This window comes from Montipora capricornis, chromosome 8 (assembly GCF_036669925.1).
Source record: "Montipora capricornis isolate CH-2021 chromosome 8, ASM3666992v2, whole genome shotgun sequence".
Classification (NCBI taxonomy): Eukaryota; Metazoa; Cnidaria; class Anthozoa; order Scleractinia; family Acroporidae; genus Montipora; species Montipora capricornis.
The window spans coordinates 30,024,223-30,045,680 of NC_090890.1; the positions used below are offsets into that span (position 1 = coordinate 30,024,223).

Below are 21,458 nucleotides of genomic sequence, written 5' to 3' on the forward strand. Positions count from 1 at the left end.
TAATTGCTGTTGATTTTTGGGAACAATACTCGTTGATTTGATTGGTTTCGAGCGGCATAACCGAAAAATGCTGTTTCATTCGCCTACCTCATGAAATTTTCGACATTTATAACTATAAGTTTTGCTCGAATAGAGCGCGGCCATTGTTTTCTTTGAAAATTTGCATTTATTTTATGACTGTCAATTTATTTGTTGTACACTCAACAGAATATCCCATTTCTGATTGGTCAATGACTAATGCATAAATAGATAGAGTGAAAAAGAAGTTATAGAGTGCAATACGGAAGTTGCTATGGAAACAAAGCGATGGAGTGATTCTGTTAAGTATATAATAAATAAAAAATCGTACGAACTGGCTCGTGCATTTAGTGATTTATGGCCACTCGTTTAGCTCGTGGAATTTTGAAACCTTTCAAAACATAAAACATTACTCGTGGCTATAAATCACAGACATGCATTCTCGTTCATACGATTTTCTACACATATCAACCGCGGTGCGTTTCTTTAGGGTTGTTCTCAAGCACTACAAGATTTTGCGAAACGAAAAATGGCTGTGATAGGTGGAATAGGTGTTGGAATTGCCATCTTACAGGTAAGGGTTACCTCATCACAAAATCTTCATTTTTATTCCAGTGATTTGTTTCATAATAAAGCCAATCATTTGAAGGGAGCCGGTGACGATGTATGAAAGAGGTCCTCAAAGGGATTGGGGGGTGGGGGGGGGGGGGGATTGGGGGCATTTGTTCCGTAGCCGTCGTCGTTGCTTAAACTCCCTATTGGCTGGAGAAGCTTCCTAATTCATCCTCGTGTTGCTGGACGAAAGCAATATATAGATTTTTTATTATCCCCTTTTGTACGTCCACTTGCATTTGTACCTTACACAACATTGCCATTCGTGTCTCGAGAGATTAGCTGCAAACCTATAATCGTACAGCGTAATTGAAGGAAATGAAACATTTGCCAGGCAGTTTCGATTGTATTCTAGTCACTTGGTGCGTGCAACGGGTGTTATTTCCCAAAGGGAGCCTCCACTCCGACAGAAAATTGCTTCGAAGCGCAGGAAATGTTTACAATCAAATTTAAAAAGCGTTTGTATCCGACGTAAATAGATCTCGAATTGTTTTCCCAAGAGTCCTGTTGGACTCGAGGGAAAACAAAACTAACGAGTTGCCCGAGGGGCCAGACATTAATTGCTTTGTTATAAATTTAGACTTTTCCCTCAACAATCGCAGCAAAACATCCGCTTGTGATGCATTTAAATTTGATCAGAGGCACGTGACCAAGAATCAACCGGTCAAGGTGCTCGTTTTGTTGAGTGAAAATCTAGGTACTTAACAAATGCATTTGAAATATGAGTGAAAACATTATTGCCTCCGATTTGAAGGATTTGAAATCTTTAAACTAAGGCGTCGTTGATTGATTTCACTTGCAGATTCTGGGAATCATATTTGCCATCTGCCTTTACCGTTCCATTGGGTACGAGAAGATATAATTTCTGCCAAGGATTGTGTTTGAGAACTGAGGGAATATTTGTTTTTTGTGATGCTAATCGAGGAAGTTGCTATTGACAGCGGCATTTGTCTCAAAAATGAAACTGATGTATTATACCCGTTTTAACAAATTCATAGGTTATTACTTTTTAACATTCAGTGTATTATTCTTGTGATAAATGTTACTTGGCATTTTCCGTTGAAAAAAAAAAAGTTAGAGGTCACTATTTATATAAGATTTGATATTTTTCATGTTAAATTTGGCTTAAGGTTGGAAGATTTGCGCATTTCAAGTGCACAAACTACGAAAAACGAGTCTTCGCATCTGTCCTTTTTCAGTTAAGTTTCCTTTTCGTCTCTTTCAGTGTTCTAACATTATTATCTTGTTGTTGGACATAAATTTAAGACTGTATATTTTTGCTTTCTTCAGTTATTTCTTGCTTATTTGTGTATTTGTTTATTTTGGAGTTGCGGAAAACCCTGCACTATTGGTAAAATTGCAAATTTTTGGCAGCAAACAAGGTGTGTCACCATAGCAACATCAAATCGCTTTGGCAGAATCGACCACAAGATTCTTTTTAAGTTTAATGTCTGACGGGCTTTTTTCCTTAGTATCTTACTAGCTCAAAGTTTATTTCGATTTAAAGAAGTTACACTAAGTAAAGATAGTTTACTTGTGTACAAAAGTGGAGCTGTTGAAAAACTCGAGCGAGGTTGTGGGTGTAGGAGTAAGAGATTCAAGCAACAGCTACGATAGATAACAGTTTGTTTGTGAGAAGGACCTGAATAGTTGACAGTGGTTCACCAAAGTGGAGGTCAATATCCACCAATTTCACCGACACTGAGGTGAATAATTGATTTAGTATATACCACACAAGTTGAATAATCAGCCGAGTTTATCGATATATAAAATTTAGGGTGAGGGTAAAAGGCAGAATGAGTTTGCGGAATGGCATGTGGCATGACCTACAGAATGGCATAATTATGCGGGATGTAATATATGCAGAATTATCTTAATTATTGATAATTGTTATAGATCAATAGTTAATAGCCCACTTTCGATGTATTAAAATTCAGTCCTGAACAAAAGGCATCATCTCGAGGCTCTGGATTTATTTCTCAGAACCTCGAGTTGATGCTTTTTGTTTAGGACTGAATTTTAATATATCGAAAGTGGGCTATTGTTCTTGATTTTCTCCCTGTATTTATTTTATTATTTATTTACTATTATTTTACTTATTAATAAATTCCCTGCTTGCAGAGGTCTCTTTTCTTTTGCGTTCGCTGGGCTGATGAGTACGGGAGAAGAGACTTCTGCCATGGGTTGAAACTCACTTTCATCCAAGGTCGTCACTTATTTTTATCCCTCAAACTGACATTTCCCTTTTTATTCAACTTACACGACGTACAATCTACTTAAGACTTCAAATCTACTTCAACGACACAAACATTTTAAACAAGCTGAGAAGATTACAACTTCGCTAGGCACTTGCCAGCGAACATGCAACGTTCAATAGAGATGAAAACGAAGCAGCTGCAATAGTGAAACGAGATGGAGAAATTAGAAAAAATCTGCCCTCCTTAATGATGACGAAAACAAGATGCTGAATTACCACGACGAGGGGTGACTGGCCCCAAGCCCCAACTGCTGATTCGGAACACTTGGAGCTGTCCTTTGCCCAACCTCTCCCTCACGACCAATCCAAAAGGTCGGACCCACCAGGGGACGAACCCCAACCGGCCTAGCTCGTGGATTCAACGAGGCGCACGAGCCACACCACCACAACAAGGTGACAGCCCCAGAGGTGCAGAGAAAAGAAGGTTCCAAATGAGGTTAACGTGTTGATTACCGAACCGGGAGTAACGGCAAGATTTCCCAGTGATACAACGCTTCTGATTCAAACCAATCCACGACTTGTCTCCAAGTTTGATGACCAAACACCAGTTTGATTCACGAAGACGAATACGACCTTGAGTTACTGAGGCTCTTGGTACCTGACAGCAAAGCAACAAAAAACGCAACTTGTTTGCAACAGACCTATCAACCCAGGCAATAGGTGAAAGATCAAATTTTCCTTTCTATGAGCGAGTTTCCTGACGGTGAACAACCAAGCACTTTCTGACAGGATTTTGCCCTGATCAAGGCAACTCCCCTGCGCTTGGCAGCGCGAGGCCTGGGCTTCACAAGAACTCAGTCTGAGCTTGACACCCGAATGTGACCCACTTAATGTGATTTCTGAATTGCGAAGAAATTTACCTTGGTCACCAAAGAATTAAACTGCAGACCTCAAAAACCAACATTTGACTTGATTTGCGTTGATTTCAGTTTACAGTGTCCCTAATTAGTGCTACAGCGTTAGATGACTAGACACTTAAATAAAGTTCCTTTCCTTTGCCCCTTAGTTACTTTTACTTATTTGTGACAGTTAAACAACTTCCCGCGGCTTTAAACTACTATAGATAAACTCATTAAAGAAAAAAGTCACATTACACCCCTAATGTTAGGTCTAAAAGAAGAAACGGACACGCGTTTATCGAAAACCCCGAACCAATTATGGCGCACTCAGAGAAACCAAAAATCCCCCTGTGTCTTCGAAAGAAAAAGGCTTGGAAGACAAAAGACGATGCAGCCATTTTGCTTATTCTGGTGATTCCACCAATACCGGCTTCTAAAGGGCCAAGCTGATGAAAAGACGATTAACGCTACCCCGCGATTATGTAAGAACCAAAAACCGCGGTTTTTGGAATTTTGCGCGGTGAAAATACGTCGACAACGCAAATTTACGTAAATGAATGGAGAGTGAAGAGAAAAAAACATGCGGAAAATCTTCAGTTTTTTCCGTTTAAGTTTTTAACGGGCCTTAAACAAACGAGCATAAAATGTGCCGTTCCGAATCCCCGTAAACCCCTCAACATCCACAAATGATCACCTTACATCATAGTAGCAATTCAGCGTGCCTTTGAAATGGTTTCGAAACAAGCTCATTTTGGTTTGTCTGGTCAAACGTTCGCAATATTTCAACGCAACATCTTGCAACATTGTTAGGGCACAACATGTTGCATACTTTTGGCAACCCTGTTGCGATACGTTGTGGTATGTTGCAACATGTTGGATCAAATTTGAAAAAGGTCAAATTTTTCATGCAACATTTTGGTTGTTGTGTGGTGTTGTACTGGTTTGGCCACGTTCACGCAACATTTTGCAATAGGGCATGCGCGCTAGGTCCACTTGTTGCACCCCAGGGGCCTGGGGCACATAAACATTAACATGTTGCGTTGGAAATGAGGCGCGCGTTTGGCCATTCCGTTATACTAAATTCCGTTCCGTTCAAACCAGATGAAATAACATTATTTTCAAAATTACTCTCTACAAGCATCCATACCGTTGATCGATGCAATTTTTATTTACTGAATGGTTGGTCCACACTTTCAACGTAGAGCGATTTGTTATCATTGCGAAATGATTAAAAATACGTAAAGTTATATTGGACAATGACGTTGTCGTGGTCATCTTTGCGTAAAGCTTTTCAAGTAAAGCGTTAAAACAAGGCAAACTACAACAGACAAATGCAAAAAGTAAAAATAAAAAAATCAGACCGAACGCAAAAATCATTCTTTTCTCATTTTGCAAGTTAGTCTGACTAGCCTCGGTTTACAGTCAAAATTCTCTCAATCTTCAACATACAAACGAGGCTTCTAACGCTAATTAACACAGGCAAAAGAATGATCTATTAGCGGCCATTTTTTTGCGTTCGGTCAATATACATGCACGTATTTAGTCTTCAACCAAGTCAAAGAAAAAAAAATTCCTCAACTGCTATTTGTCAGGCGTAAAACTGCCGTCATAATGATCTTATGATATACCACTTTGATCAAGCAGCTGGGGAAATGTCTGGACTCAAAGAAACAACAAACTGAAAACTTCACCGAACTCTGGAGAGGTTCTTTAGCGCAAGCAAACTAAGGCTGCTTTCCATGCTTCTTACAGAGCTTTCTGCCTGGCAATGCCAGGTGAAGCGTAAGCAATGTAAGCTGAGAAATACGAGAACATTTTCACAGGTTGGCGTCAACGCCTGCAAGTGCCACCGCGTCCGCGCTCACGACCGCACTTGCTGGATTGGAGACCACGACGAGGGAACCTCGAAGCCCTCGATTGCCGCGGCAAATGCCTTCTTACTGAAAAATCTGAATGTGGACCAACATGGTATTGTTCTTCACGTACTGCGGTTCACGGATCTGCTCAATTGGGGCAAATTCCACCAAGTCGTAGCCTTTGTCATTGCACGGAGCTGTTGGTCTCTGAAAGGCCAACAGATTTGGCTTGGCGACCAGGGTCTCGCTGATATGCTGACGAAATTCAACGCCATCTCTCTGATCCAAGATGGAAAGAGCGATTCTTCCAGTAAAGGGCCATTCTAGGATGTTATCATAATCCCCTTTCATCATGTGAACGGACAGAGCAACGAACCTTCCGACTCCACTATCCACACCATTTAAGTTGATCCGCATGCAGAGTTTGTACCCGTACAGGCTGGTATGGAAAGCTGGGCTCTGTATGGCCGTCATAACTCCGTTCATGGCATCTTGACGACACTGCCGGTAATTCTCTATCCTCCAGATGTAGGAACCATTGCACACACGGCCTTCATACTCCAGCACCTTCGTTTCTACCCGGTTAAACCTGACAGATAAGAGGAACACTGTTAATAACCAGCTGAGACCCATCGTCATATCACCACTATAAGCAGCCAAGGTGAACACCATTTTCTCAGAGTTAAAGTGAAGCCAAGAATTTGTACATGTCAGTGTTTTTTAAAACTCATTTCATCATGAACTTTGGTGAAAAGTACTTAAACGAAGAAAATCAAAGGAAAAGTCTTTTTAAAACAGAAAGTTTAGTATCAGTTATACTGCCACTCGTTAACATAACAGTTTTTTTCGCTTTCATTCATAAATTATCATTGGATTGTACAGTGGGAAAACTGCATCTCCAATGCGGTGAGAGGAAATTTTACGTCAAAATAACCGAAGATACTGGTCTAGCTAAATTAGAGCCGAAAGAACTGAGTCCAAGGCAAACTTTTACGATGCATTGCTTCCGCCCGGGCTCGGAAATAACTGAGCAGCACAGTTCTGCCTTTGCTATGCCATCTGAGGAAAGGTTAGACTTCTCTTCTCAGAAGAGGACGATTGACAGAAGTGTAGCAGCTCCTGTAACCTGCTATTGCTTGGTGTTGTAAGCATCTGCTATTGTTTTTAAAGTGGTACTATCATAAAAAATCACTTCCTTTTTTTCTACAAATTTTGAAAGTGTGTTTGCTTCACACCTGACTGGCAAAATTTTGAGCTTTGATTGTTATCGAAAGGCTGTTTACTTTGAGTGTAAGTTTTGGATTTCACGGTCCACAATTACTCACGTTCAAAACTGACCGACTGGGCCTCAGAGGGTTGGATCTCGGGAAAAGTGACGTCATTGCCTCAATGGCTTAAGGTGGCTTACTACAGTTTTGAAATCTGTGAAATTAAAGCAAAATGATGTCTCTTGTGAAGTGTTGGTCACTGCAATTGATGTAAAATGTAATTTTACCTAACAAATAAATACAAATCAGGGGAAAACGCTTAATATAGTGACGGACTTCCTGGAGGGGGGACTGGAAACTAGACATTTCAAAGGCCTTTTTCTCAAAACCTAGCCTTACAACCAGGGTTAAAATTTTGCGAATTAGTAAACAACTTGTAGACAAAACCGTCAACATTTTTTCAAAAAGTGTTATCAGACAGTTTTTCAGTTATTATTAAAATAGACGAAAATCGACGTTTTTGTCATGTGTGAAAAACCTGTCTGGCAGATTTCTCTACATAATTATTTTTTCTCGCTTTCGGAAATCCTGAAATTTTGAGGTGGGGTTGTACGGCTGGTTTTCGAGAAAAAAGCCTTTGAAGTGTCTAGTTTCCAGTCGCCCCTCCAGGAGCTCGGTCACTATGTTTAGCATTTTCCCCTGATTTGCATTTATTTGTTAGGTCAAATTACATATTACATCAATTGCAGTGACTAACACTTCAAAAGAGACATCCTGTTGCTTTAATTTCACAGATTCGAAAACGTTGATCTTTTTCTTCGGAAAACTGTTGTAAGCCACCTTAAAATTTCAGAGTGTAAACCTAGATTATTATGTACGCAAAAAACGCGAGTTGAAAGCCCGAAACTCCCGTGCTGCACATTAATTCAGTCGCGTACAAACGCATTGCATTCTTAAACTAGTGAGCCTTTGACGTCATTTTCTCCTCGATCCAGCTCTCTCAAGATTTTAAGGTTAGTAATGGCGGACCATTAAATAGGAAAATTCCATTTAAAATAAACAATTGTCTTCTTGAATATAGGCTTAAAACTTGGGCCACTTAGTGTTTAGTTAACACAGTTTAGAAATCCAAACGAAAAAAAATTGATTGTTTGGTCATAGTACCACTTTAAAGGGCTAGTAATACGGGCAACATTTTTCGTGTAACTTGGCCTGGCCAATTTTTCTTTGGTAGTGTTGGTCTCTTAACGTTTGATAGAAATCTCAAGCCGTAGTCTTAGTCCATCACCTTGGTCACTGGATTTTCTGGGAGTAAATCCTCACCATATACCCGCGTTGCACCCCACTCACCTAACAGTAAGCTCTTGTACAGGCCTTTCTACCCTCATACGAGTGTCTTCGAGGCGACGTTCCAAATGCTGAACCGTGCTGGTGAGTGCAGTAACAAGGCGTCTGAGTTCATCTAGTTCTTCACGCTGCTGCTCACACAGTGTTGCCAAGTCATTCACAAACACGTCATGGCTGGCCTGCTCTTGTGGAAATGCTTCCGCGCCACCCCTGGTGCGTCGTATCTGATTCCTTGGTACTATCTCCGGATCGCGGGACTGATCAGCCTTTAATACTTCCAATGCCTTTGTCATGTCAATCAAATGACTGTTAAGCTGCTCTGTGACATGCGTATTTACTGCTGGGCGTGGGCCCTATGTAGAGAGTCAAATACATGTCGGTCATCAAATGACTACACTGATCCTCCCTCGTTCTCGAGAAGTAGTAATGGTAATAGGATTGAGTGGAGTACAGTTCAGGGAGTAATCGGGCGAGTAATTTCAAAATCGCGCTCGGCCTATTTGAAAATGCTTGCACGATTACTCCCTGAATTGTACGACACGAAGTCCTATTATCAATTAATCGTAACTATGACAAAATACAAGAAGATGATGATAATAATATTTTTATAGCTTAATCTGATCAACTTTTCTTTGTTCTTTTTGATAGCTCTGGAAAAAGATAAATGATTCAAGTACAACTAGCGTGCATTTAATGACGCGTATAGGCGTCCAATTTCAAACTGTCCTTTAAAGTATAGGTAAGTACAAGTAATTACATGATTTTGAGTTCAATTTGGAATAAATAAGCAAGAAAACTTTTTTTCAAAGGCGAACAAAATTGCACAAGCCCGTAGGGTGTGTGCAATTTAGTCTGAAAAAATTCAAGTGCTTATTAATTCCAAACTGCAGGACAAAAATCATGTGATTACTTATCAAGGGCTCAGTCAAACTAAATTTGGGCGTCTAGCTCAAATTTCTTGTTTTTGCAAATCTTGAATCGGTGGGCTGTGAATTATATTTTCCCAAAGAGATATTCTGAAAAATTAATTTAAAACAGCTAAAATCGCTTTTCTTTGTTTCCCGCGAGCGAAAAATGATTGACCTATTATGTCAAAAACACGTGGAAGGATCGGGTGTCAATTGAGAGCGTTTACACGCGATCTGCTACTTTAGCACATGGCCGAACGCTGAGTGGCTCAGCATAATTGACTTTCAAGGGGGCGGAGTTATTCAGCAGACCGTGAACTGCACGCGAAATCTTTAAGCTCGATTTTCTAGGGCTTTATTTTGACGCCAAAATTACAACTTCTCGAACTTCCAGTCCTATCGGGGTTTAAGATATCGCTTCCAAATTTTCAGTTCTCATAGATGATTGTACTACCTCAAATACTGTGAGAGGAATTTTTTCGTTTGTCTTCGGAGACTAATCTTATGGCACTTTTTCTGCCCGAATTAAGTATGACATGAGGGTTTCCACTGCGCGTACGGTGCGTGATATTGCCCTCAATTCATAACATTTCAAAAATTCCTTACACGGTATTGGAATGCATTCATCTGTGACTAAGATGCAACTTAGTTTTCGACTACGGAAGTGCGGGACTGCGGGAGCAACAGATATACACCCACTGAAGTCCAGTTAGCTTTCGACTAGGGGAGCAATAATTATACACTCGCTTCATTAGCCCATTTTCTAGTTGCTGCAAATGGAAATGAGTTGCGTATTCTCATGCAAATCAAACTCCTTTCCCTTTTAATAGTTGAGCGCCAAGACTCGCTGCGAAGACCGACACAAATAGCGACTCGGAGATGACCCATTCCATTTAGTTCACGACTGCGGGTGCGGGCCCAACAGATTTATGCCACGAAAAATGGCCGGGTATTCTAGAATCGTTCCACTTTTTTTTTAAATCTCCACGATCAGTTTGATTAGCACGGTCACCACAACTTTTCTTCCTGTACGGTGCAAAAACAAATTTCCCATTATAATGTTAAGCATTGCTTTGTACCTCAAACAAACAGCCCACAGTGCTGAAAGGGCATTTTATTTCCGCTCTTGGACAATCTTTCTCAATGTGCTCTTGCATCTGGAGAATAAAAATCATCAACAGTGGTAACAAATGCACAAGAATCTCCAGAAAGTCTTTGCACTTGTAATATTTACGGACTCGGTGTGGAGTGTCCAGAGTCGCTGGCCCCTGGACACCTCAAGTGAGTAATTAGTATGGGCGTATTTAATATTTAAGATGAAAATTAGCATAACAGCAATGGACAAGTAGATGTAAGAGGTACAGTAAATTAAGCGGCAAAAGATATGAAGTAAATGGGAGACCTCGAAGTTAGAGTTGAACGCTACAAAGAGTGACTTATTTTATTAGCCCCTGGATAATATAATGCATATGAACATTCCCGCTGCAATATTCTATGATGTTGTCAAGAGAAGTTCTTATTTAATGCAAAAGTCAGCTTACCTTGTTTCTTGAAATGTTCTCTTTTCCACAGTTCTCGCACAACAAATGGTAATGAGGGCAATTTTGATCATGAATCTGCAAAAATAATATTTGACATTGATACAACTAAACTTATAAATACTAGAAAGGTAGTTGAAATATTATCAACAAATGTATGACATTGACTGATACAACATGTCATACAGCCAGCAACTTCAAGCATCACTAACAAATGAGCGTTTGATTGGACTGTGTCCAAGAGAAGACTTACAATGAAAAGAAGACTTTAACGAAGGACACATCACTGCATGGGACCCCGTTATTTCTTTGTTCACTGAATTTGAAAAAAGTTGTAAACCCCGAGAACGAGAAATGACAATTTTTCCAAAAGTGTCGAAAACCGCAGTTTTTTGCGAATAACAAAGGGGTCCAATGGAAATTTTTCAAAAATGGCCGATTTTTTGGGCAAATTTCGGAAGGCTAAAAAAATAGGAAGCATTTTTTATGTTCACTTCATGATTTTTGTCTTCCCAACATAGATAAGTTTCATGCATCCACTCTGTCCCAAATGCTGTAACCATGTATATTATTTTATGTCAATTAAGCAGCCAATCAGCTTTCCGTATTAATAAACACTTTTGGTTCGATTAGCTTCTGGTTGTTATTAGTTTTTTTAATTACCATTTCGTAATTACTGTTTTGCACCAGTTATTTACACCTTTTGCTGTTCATTTACGCAAATATACTTTCAATCTCGCGCGATGGTTAATCATTAACGCCATTGGAAAATCAATTTGCATACTATGACAATCAATGGCGTATTAGAGACATACAATAATGCAATTTGCATAGAGACGCACAATCAATTGCACCTTCATACAATCGTTTAATCGAAATGGTCAATCATTAACGTGAACTGACAAACGTTGGTATTTTTCGAATAAACAATAGGAAGAAAAAAACACTCATTAGTGTCATTCATCGTAGTTATATGTATTCTAAAATACTGAACAAAAATACAAGAGTATGTACATTATCATTTAGATTTTGTTATTTTTTGCACAATCTTTTGCTGAAGCAGATCACACGTACAGTACTGTAACAAACAGAGTACGCTATATGAACATGTACAGTACATGTACATGTAGACTCTGTTCAAGTAAGATTCTGTTTCTTGGTGCACGTAGCATGATTTTCTTCGGTTCTTTCTGTGTCCAATGCGTCTACATGTACTGCACTTGTTCATATAGCGTACTCTGTTTGTTACAGTACTGTACGTGTAAAATGGTCTTCATTTTATATCTGCTTCAGCGAAAGATTGTGCAAAAAATAACAAAATCTAAATGATAATGTACATACTCTTGTATTTTTGTTCAGTATTTTAAGTAAACTAGTTGAAATAGGTGAATGTGAATGTGAATGTCAAATGTGCATTAAGTGGTACAGTCCGTCAAAAGAGCTGCCTGAGGCAGTGGCTGTGCAAAGATCCCTTCAAAAATCATACTGTCTGCACATTGACATCCACATTCTTTGCGCACTTCTTTAAGTGGTGATCACGACTCAGTCCATAGACCGGCTGAAAAGTGCATCCAGCAACTAGTTAGTCCATATACTGACAGCAATAATAAATTATACAAGATTTTCTATTTTACCGGTAATGATTGCCTTTTATCTGAAATAAAGTAACACATTCTGTTTGAGGTAAATTTAAAAGCAACTGATGATTCACAGGTTGAAAGTTCCAAAATTTGCATACCTTCAGCTCCCCAAGAGGACCTTTCCATGAGCAGCCATGCGGTTCCTTAAAGTGGCAGAACACATTATGATGTAAAATTTCTTTCTTGGTAAAGTTGTCTGGAAAAAGCTATGATTAAATAGAGGGGGATTAAAATTAGAATATCACAAAAAACAACTGCTTGGTAAATAACAATTAATTTACTCTTTCAAAGGTAAGTTTTGTCCTTTACGTCTTTGATTCTTGAATAACGCACAGGCTAGGTTGACAACGGGATTAACTGGCACGGTTTTTCCTATACCAGTCTCTTCTTGCTGCGTCACTTTCCTTTATTTAAACACCCCATTGGCTAAGTTCATTAGTGGGCATTAAACTAAGCCAGAACATTTTCATGCCATAATGTACAAAAAATAATTCTCAAGGGGCTGGTTTCTAACAAAAAGCAGTATAAGTTTTGAAAAGATCAAAATGACAGGAATAACTACGATTGTAAGGATTTACAAGGTCTTCTGTGTGAACTGGCTTTTAAGAAAGTTTATTGCCTCTTTTAAGTGCATGCAACAGTAAATCATAAATATATTATTTTTAGTTAGGTTTTTCTTTAACAGCGTAGTTGAAGTTCTGAAATTCTGATTAGTCAGCCTGTACGTAAGGAGTTCTACAAGAAACATACTACACTTGAAAAAAGGATACTCACCTTCAATTCATCCAATTCTTCACTACAAATGGGACAAATGGGAGCAAAATCCCTAAAGTAATAAGAAAATTAAACAAAACACCAATAAATGGGGACATGAACCAAACATAAAATAGTAGAATGTAAGGCATTCCCTTTGAAGTAACTCAAACATTTGAAATGGTCTAGAGCACAGAAGGGCTCCAACAACCTTTAAATAGAAATAACAACAAGAAAAATTAACCCTAACCGTAACGGTTAAATCTTGCAGGTATGTCTAGGCAGAAACTCATGCCATCCTCAGCACAAGTGTCACCATCACATATAATTAGATTATATTCTACTTGTATAAGGCTGAGTCTTTCAATTTGTGTCTCAGTGACATATCGTTTCCCGAAAAACTCCACGCGTGCCTGCGCAATGTTGGTCAATTGACAAATTGACCAAATGAAATCTCCGTTGATGACTCTTAATCAAACCAAAGGATTTTCCTTGTCGTGAAGAGATAATAATCTACTGGTCAACAAGGAATAGCGACATCAGGGAAGCCGTGAGTAAGTGTGACACTTAGTCACTTAACTACGCCTTTGTAAGAAACCAGACTTCAGAAAAAAGCGGACAAGAGCTGTAATAGCTGCTCCAACGCTCGATTACACAACATGTGAAGTGTGACGGACCGTGCCATTTAGCGAGAGCAATACGGCGGAAGGAAAGCGTAATCCCAAAATAGAACTTAGCGCTATCGTAGATATTCGTAATTATTCCATCATGTTCTTGTTGAACATTCGGGCGAACTATAATCGATTACCTCGATCGCTCTCACACAAAAAATGAAGCTCAATTGACTTAAGAAGCAGCACACCGACACACCGTTGTTACATCGCTGGAAGATTGCTTTCAAACTCAAAAATTCACCTCATGGAATTTCTGTCCAAGGTGACTGTGCGGTGCACTTTCGTTGATCCTTTACTCGCCGCAATTCAAGAAACACCGAGCATTGCTTTTGTTTTTCAAATGTGCCAACCACAGGAACAAAATGCAATGCTAAATGCAATTACCGCGTAGTACTTGCGTGTACACCGATATGCCTCGTGTTTACTACGTATTAGAATTGGTTTCCAATAATTCTCAGAAAATATGTGAAAGAAATGACATTGTTGCTCATGATGAATCGTGTTAATGAATTTTTTAAAAAAATGTGCCACTGTCACAAACGTCGCAAGTTGTTTTAATGAGTAAGCAAGTGAATATAAAACTCAATAGGCGAGGTTTCGCGGCTACCCTGGGTACCAAAGGGTTTTTTTCCTTTGGCGTGATCTCTATGAGCGGCGAAGCCCAAAGTACCCAGCAGAGGCCCTTCGATCTTCCTAGATAAGTCGGGAAGAGGAAGGGACCTCTGCCAGCCGGCTCGACTTTCTTTGATTTGCCGCTCATCCAAAGAAATGGATGAGTCAGTCCAGTTTCAACTTGCCAAACCTGTTTTTTTTTTTATTTGTGCGCATGATCAATCGCCACGCGTCATCAATATTTTTTAAATTTACAACAGCGTGACAATTTTTAAACTGTCTAAATTCCCATGAGAATTTTTGCGTATGTCGGTTACAGAAGCTAGCCGGGGGGGGGGGGGAAGGGACTCCCATATGAAACAGACGGGGATGCTCGTCGTCTCGCTTAGGGGTGTAAATTTTGGATTTTGGTCTCGCTTAGGGTGTTCCGGGCAAAGCGCCAATATTTTATGCCACCAAGGTCTCGTTTAGGGTTCCGCGAAGTAACACAGAATTACGCGAAGAGAAACAGAAGTCAAATTTCCTTTTAAATTTTCTTTTTAGATAAAAGCATTCGATGATTATGCCTTTTTATCATTAAAACTCATTGCGTGTCGTATTTTTGTGTTTTTAAACGGTCTCTTTTAGGGGTCAAAATTTGCTTAAGCCACGCCTAGATTGGTCTCCTTTAGGGGTTACATTCAAAATTTCCGACGAGCATCCCCGTCTGTTTCTTTAGGGAGTCCCCCCCCCCCCCCTCCCCGGGGAAGCTAGTTTACCAGAATTGAGAAACCTATTAATTTTTTCAGTAAAAATTAAAATGGCAATTTAAAAACTTGAACTATCTTGAGGAAATGATTCCTTGGTTGTCGTGTGTTTGCCAGAGTTGTTCGAAAATATCCGTTACTGTTTGTTTTGGTTTTGTGGTTTTGCGGTTACTAGTCAGGCGTGACTGACTCCCGAATACGTTTTCACTGGCGAAAAATGTCTGATTGGTCGAGGCCTTGTCATGTGACTTCAATACCTCAAATCAAACATGGCTGCCATTCGGTGTTTGTTAGATCAATTTTATCAGATCTCCGTCGACGAAAAAGACCCTTTTTCAGGCCAGTAAAACGAACGAATGTTGACTGCATAGTGCGTTTCTATGCCAGCGAGATTCTCTTTTAAGCCAACAGGGCTACGAGGGAAATTTCTTTAAAAATTTCAAGGTCAACGCGAGTCTCGGTTGCTAATGTTCGAGTGGAAATTCGTTTGTGGAGCTTACCAGCTAATGGATTACCATCTTGATTTCAAGTCATGCGTTTATCTTTTCAAAAGTGGAACAAAAAAGATACCACTAAATTTCCAAATGGTTTCTCTTCCAACTAAATAGTTACACACTGTTTCCGCGGGGTCCCGCATCTAACAGAAAATGTTAGGATTTAAGCATTTTTTTTCAAAATTAAGTTGTTAAAATTGCCATTCAAGTGGTCCATAGAGGAAAATTTATTAAGATCGAGGGGAAAATTAAGAAAATGTATTTCAGTCGTTCAAAAATAAATTTTAAAGTGAATTTAGCTGTAATAATAACCATGTCATAGCACCTCATAATGGGTACACTAGAAGGAAACCTTTTAGTTGCAATTATATTTTGTTATAGTTGTTACAAGCAAAATGCCAATTGTTTGCTTTCCTCCAAATTATAAAAATAAACATAGATTAGGTTAACTCTGAATAGCCAAAACAACAATATTTGATTCAGAAGTCCAGCTTACTAGCAGGGAGAATTTTACTGTAACAAAATATTACTACAGCTAATAATACGCTTTCACCACATTGTAGTGGGTTAGTATGACAACAAAAATACTTAATCAGGAATTGATTTTATCTTCCAGCAATAAAACAGCAGGAGGATATAAAATTAGGTATTTTCAAAGTTTAGAAAACTTGTTGAAGGTGATTCAGTGCCACCCTCCAAAACTTTTCACAAATTTCATGCTGGCCTACTAAGTACTTCCAGTACAACAAATTATCTAACCTCTCTTTGCGGACTCTGGTTGCAACACAGCTGCTTCAATAATTTTAATCCCCTTGTATTAGATTTAACTTTTAGAAAAACCACAACTTCATATTTCCGTAATAATCGTTCAAAGACATTGGGCAAAAGCATACAAAGCTACATTTTAAAGGGACGTAATCCTATGTTGCAGTTTTCTGGATAAGACTTCACAGATACCTTTCCATATGTAAGGAGGTCCCATGATTTATGAGTCAATTAGTCAATGAGTCATGAGTCAATGAGACTCACAGTCAATATAGCAATAATTTATTGATCAAGCCTAAGCCCTCGTTTCAGTGATTAGGCCTAAGCACTCTCTGAAATTTTAGCTTTCATTTTATGGGTTAGGGTAACTGCACTTACTCATTTACTCATTGACTCATACTTAAGACTCATATGTAAAAAATATTTCAACATTAGATGCAATGAATTTTTAGCAATTGCTGTAAATAATAGTAAGCATTCCTACCATTTCAAAAGCTGAAGTTGAATGCAGTAAGTGTAAGAAGTAAAAAAACTGGTCCAATTTATTTAAGCTGTAATCAATTTCCATCCTTGCTTTAGTCCCTGGATAGGGTTAAACAATGGTGGTGAAGTGAAAAAACTACCCCAAGGGGGTACTGCTTATGATACTGAGACCAAACAGCTGGCAGAGTTGCTGCAGTACATTTAAGGCTATAAATCTGAAAAATGAATGGAACTGTAGAAAAATTTGGTAAGCGAGCAAGTAGCTTTTACTTATGAATTGTAAAATGCCAGTCATTTGTCAATTTAGAAATGGTTCCCCTAAGGGGTCAGATTTCTTTAGCCTACATCCAGAAAACAAGATTCTGTTACCTTTAATGGTTGTTTAAAAAAAAGGCCCCTCCTCAGCAAACTGCATCCTCGTGTTTGGATTCTCATTGATTTAATGACTTTAACAATATTATGCAAATTTGTTCTACAATAATACTCAAATACCATAAAAGTATTTTTAACCTAACTCTTTTGCAAAGTTTACTCCTTGAGCCACCAGCTTCAACTTTGATACTTTGTTCTAAAAGCCAAAGCCGTTGTATAGCAATGGTGGAGGTGATGATCAGTCACTTTGTTTTGGTTCAAATGAAGAAAGAAAGTCAAAGTAATGATCGCACTTAACCCTTTCACCCCTAAACCGGCCATACTTGGTATTTTACTCTGTCTAAAGCCAGAGTATTTTGCTCTGTCTAACACCAGACGATTTTACTCATCAATGGGGAACCCCATGGAGTCAACAGTCTTACAGTACTTCTCAACATAAAGAAAATGAATTCTGTGGACTTGAACATTCCCAAAAAGAAATGCCGTATATTCCAAATATGGTTGCGTAAACTCTTCAAGATTTACCTGCTTCAGGAACTTCAAATCAATGAATATTTTGAATATTTTTCCTGAACTCCTGCAAACTTTGTACACTTTTTAATGTACAAAAATTTGGTTTATCAACGGAGTTGATAATGTAAATTGACCACTGTACAGAGATTCTAAAAGCTGACTTTTCGAGCGTTAGCCCTTCCTCAGAGCGAATCGACGAAGGGCTAACGCTCGAAAAGTCAGCTTTTAGAATCTCTGTACGGTGGTCAATTTACATTATCAACTCTGTTGATAAACCAAATTTTTGTATACTACTTCCCCACCGACGCAGCACCACAGTTTCTTTAGAAATTACCCCTTCCCTCACACTTTTTAATGGTTTGCCCTTTAAAAGAACATTCAGAAATAATGCAAATACAACTGAGGCTGTTTTGCATTATCTACAAGACAAGACAACAATATCCTTTATTCAAACACAATCAATAGTAAAGCAATAACACATGCTTGTGGGGTCATGTGCTAGCTATAATAAAGATACACTACAGGGAATAAAAGCTTAAAACTAACTATGTGACAGACATAGGATATCTACACATAAGGGATAAGAAAAATAAATCAATTGCTATCCAAAATATATTGCAAATACACCAAAACGTAACGGTTGATTGACAAGTTCCTTTTGCAAAATGGTAGAGCATGTTTGAAGTCCAGCAGGACCAAGATGAGAAGTTATGATAAAAACTTTAAACATATTTTTTACCAAAATTATTTTACTGCCATCAACCTCAATGAGACCTTATGCATGGGACACTGTTTCTAGCTGCAGCTCCAAATCACATAATATATTAATAAATTTTGCCATGTAAGAAAAGAACAAACATGTGGGGTGTAAGCAAAAAACGTCCAAGGCAATAAAGCTTCCCTTCAGCCTTTTCAGGAACAACTATCCACTGTCAACCATACTTGACTCAAAACAGAATTTCCTTGATCCAACAACACATGACAGTCCCCTAAAACCAAAATTACATCATTAATGCTTCCAGAAAACAATAGTCTAAAAAAACCTGAATCTGTAGATACCTATATACATCTGTACCTACACTTCTGTTCTTCCAAACATTATTTTAACTAACATGGATTTTGATTTTGATTTTGAACTCAAATTAATTGCAAATCCATAACTTGGTAACTACTTGAACGCAAGGATGGTTGAGTTGTGACTGCTAAAAGGTATAATAACCTAGACATTCACCAGAAAAGGGAATATAAATGACCTTAAAAGCAGCTATTTAAAATATTTGATACTAGGGTTACGTTCCGAATGAGACAATCACATTCAAAATCAAATTCATATCTGATCGAATCATTGATCATTCATGTAGAAGTGCCGATCGTAAGGTGTAACGCAGAAAAAAATAACCTTCACGTTGAACAATATTGCCATTTCCCTGCCACCTGGTACAAGCCAATTCACACATGAACGGAAACCTTAGGAATCCTCCTTTCTGCACATTACAGTAACTTTTTGTACCCGGTGGCAACAAACTTTCCACATTAAAAATTGCGCAAAACACTCACCTGTTTCGCAGCTCTTTTCCCACGAAATAAAATTTTCCAGGAGCAAATTTTCCGAGGATGCTGGTTGGATTGGACTTTCAAACGATTTACACAACATAGACGTTCTCTAACAATACATTCCACTTGAAACTGGCGTTAAAACTAGCCTTGATCGCTCTAAAAAGAACGGAAACCAACAAGCTACCGATTCTCAAACGCCAGCCATTTTTCTGTTCTTCTCGGGAGTGCTTTTTTCACGAGAGCCAATGATAGTCCCGGAAACGCGTCACGTGACATATCGCGCGACTCATGCGCAGACATTTTTCGCCAGTGAAGAATACGTTACGTTTGAATTTTTAACGCATGCTCAACACGAAATGTCGAGCCGGCTGGCAGAGGTCCCTTCCTCTTCCCGACTTATCTAGGAAGATCGAAGGGCCTCTGCTCGCAGGGTAAGCCCAAAGCTGTCGTGGCGAGGAAAAACACTCTCTGGTCACGGCGGTTGAGAACCACACTTCCATAATTTGCGTTTGTGAACACGGTCGCTGATTGGTTTGCGTAGTCAGCGCCAGTCCTTTCCGAGTAAAAACAATCTAACACTCAATTTCACTGGTTTAACGGCGGTAAGTGCGGTTTTGAGCGCAAGGAGTGCTGGCGGTGGAAGGCTGTGAATTCGAGCGAGCATTTAGAGGTCTGCACAGTATAATACACAGTAAATTCTGGATTTTCGGAGATTATAGGATTGAAACCTGTTCAGGAATTTTATTTTTCGTTATTTGTCTCTTGAATGCCTTGATTGATTCGCATATCCTAGAGCTGAAAGAAAATCCGATCCTAAAACCGTTAACTCTAAAAATATTGTGGTTCGAGTAAAAAGCCAGTCACGCGCGAGAAAACTAAAGCGTAACCACCAGTGGTAATTAGTTTTTGGTTTCATGTCGCTTTTGATTGGTTGCTGCACCATGGAAACTGTCAAAATCAAAACGTTCTTTTCCCAAAGGGCTTGATATTGACACCACTGTAGAAAACCGGTTTGGCAAGATTTGCATGGAAGTGAACTTTTTAACTGCCGTGACCAGAGTTTCTTATTTTTCGCCTCTCCGTTTTAATCGCTCCTCGCGAAAGAAAAATAAAACCTCTGGCACCCAGGGTAGGTTTCGGCGTCATCGTGACACCATTCTCAAGGCACAGTGAACAAATTACATATAGTGCAGATAGGTTCTCTACAATTAGCATAAATATATGTAAATATTTTCCACATCCATCCCAACGTGTTTCTATTGTTGTTGTCCTCACTGCCTCACCGTAAAAGCTGAGTATTTGATATTTCAAAAATGGCCTATTGGTTAGCATGTTATGACTGATGCACATTGACGTTTCGTCCAATTTATACTCAAGTCAAATTAGCCAGCGTTTAAAATTTGCAACTATTTTTACCCACTGGCTGTCAAGGCGCGCTCTGATTTTCGGCTCAGCCTTGCTTGCATTTTACCTTTCATTGAAGTGTACAAGGCCCGAAGCACCCAAATTTTTTGGTGACTGAAATACTCGAGCTGGCGACCAAATTTGAAAACTTACGGGCCAGCTCTAGGTTTTTTTTGAAAGTCGAGTACTGTGTACACATATATACGCGGGAGATCCAATAATGCCTCCTCGGTATTTGGGCCGAAACTCTGCGGGGGAAAAATAAGAAACATCCTTTGCTTAACACCTGGAAAAAAATGAGAACTTTTTGACCTTAAACAAGAAATGAAGTCTTAAATTGCCTTCATGGGAATTTTAATATCTCGTTAACTTAGCATATGAGTCAGTGATATTTCGCGACAAAAGAAGGTGAAAATACAATTAAGGCTTAACATGAGACTAATTTGCATATTTGCGCAAAAAGCTGGCTATTATTGAAACTGAGGAAACAACAACATAGAAGCTCAGTGACTTAGGCTCACCTTATGGAACGCAAGATGCAACCTCTACAAAATCTGTGGCCACAAGTAGTTTGCACTGGTTCTCGTAGACCCAAAAGGCAGATAGGGCATTCATATTTACTTTCCAGAGGTGGATCGAAATACTCGTCATAGCCTTCAGAATCTTCAGAAGACGAGGGCTCGCTTCTCCCAATGAAACATACAGTGCCAGGGTCAAGAGTCTCACGCAGAGGAAGTGCTCTCTCCTCTCCACCAAACGAACGAGTCAGCTGTCCAGCATTTTTCGGGATCATTTCAAAAGTTTTTCGCAACGTGGTCCTTTCCTCTAAATTTTAGAGTAAGCCTACGAAAAAGCGGGGAGT

The 21,458-nt window shown here is 39.1% G+C and overlaps 2 protein-coding genes and 1 long non-coding RNA gene across 3 annotated transcripts in view; 1 reads left to right on the forward strand and 2 right to left on the reverse strand.

Moving 5' to 3' along the window:
* LOC138059133 (CD151 antigen-like) overlaps nt 1-2,823 on the forward strand; it is a 9,619-nt gene extending 6,796 nt beyond the window's left edge. The window contains exons 5-6 of the mRNA XM_068904667.1: nt 509-592; nt 1,433-2,823. Coding sequence (XP_068760768.1) covers nt 509-592; nt 1,433-1,492 — 144 coding nt within the window. The 3' untranslated portion in view covers nt 1,493-2,823. The remainder of the gene's footprint in view (nt 1-508; nt 593-1,432) is intronic.
* Nucleotides 2,824-5,663: 2,840 nt separating this feature from the next.
* Nucleotides 5,664-21,412, reverse strand: LOC138013922 (TNF receptor-associated factor 6-like). Its single transcript, XM_068860957.1, has 7 exons — nt 21,118-21,412; nt 12,998-13,049; nt 12,322-12,429; nt 10,587-10,661; nt 10,125-10,202; nt 8,141-8,490; nt 5,664-6,171 (listed from the first exon to the last, which is right to left on the reverse strand). The coding sequence occupies exons 1-7, from the start codon at nt 21,387-21,389 to the stop codon at nt 5,664-5,666; spliced, it is 1,443 nt and encodes a 480-aa protein (XP_068717058.1). The 5' UTR covers nt 21,390-21,412.
* LOC138059135 (uncharacterized) lies at nt 16,789-19,421 on the reverse strand. Its single transcript, XR_011134157.1, has 3 exons — nt 19,193-19,421; nt 17,982-18,624; nt 16,789-17,715 (listed from the first exon to the last, which is right to left on the reverse strand). It is a non-coding gene; the product is annotated as an uncharacterized lncRNA (long non-coding RNA).
* Nucleotides 21,413-21,458: the final 46 nt, after the last annotated feature.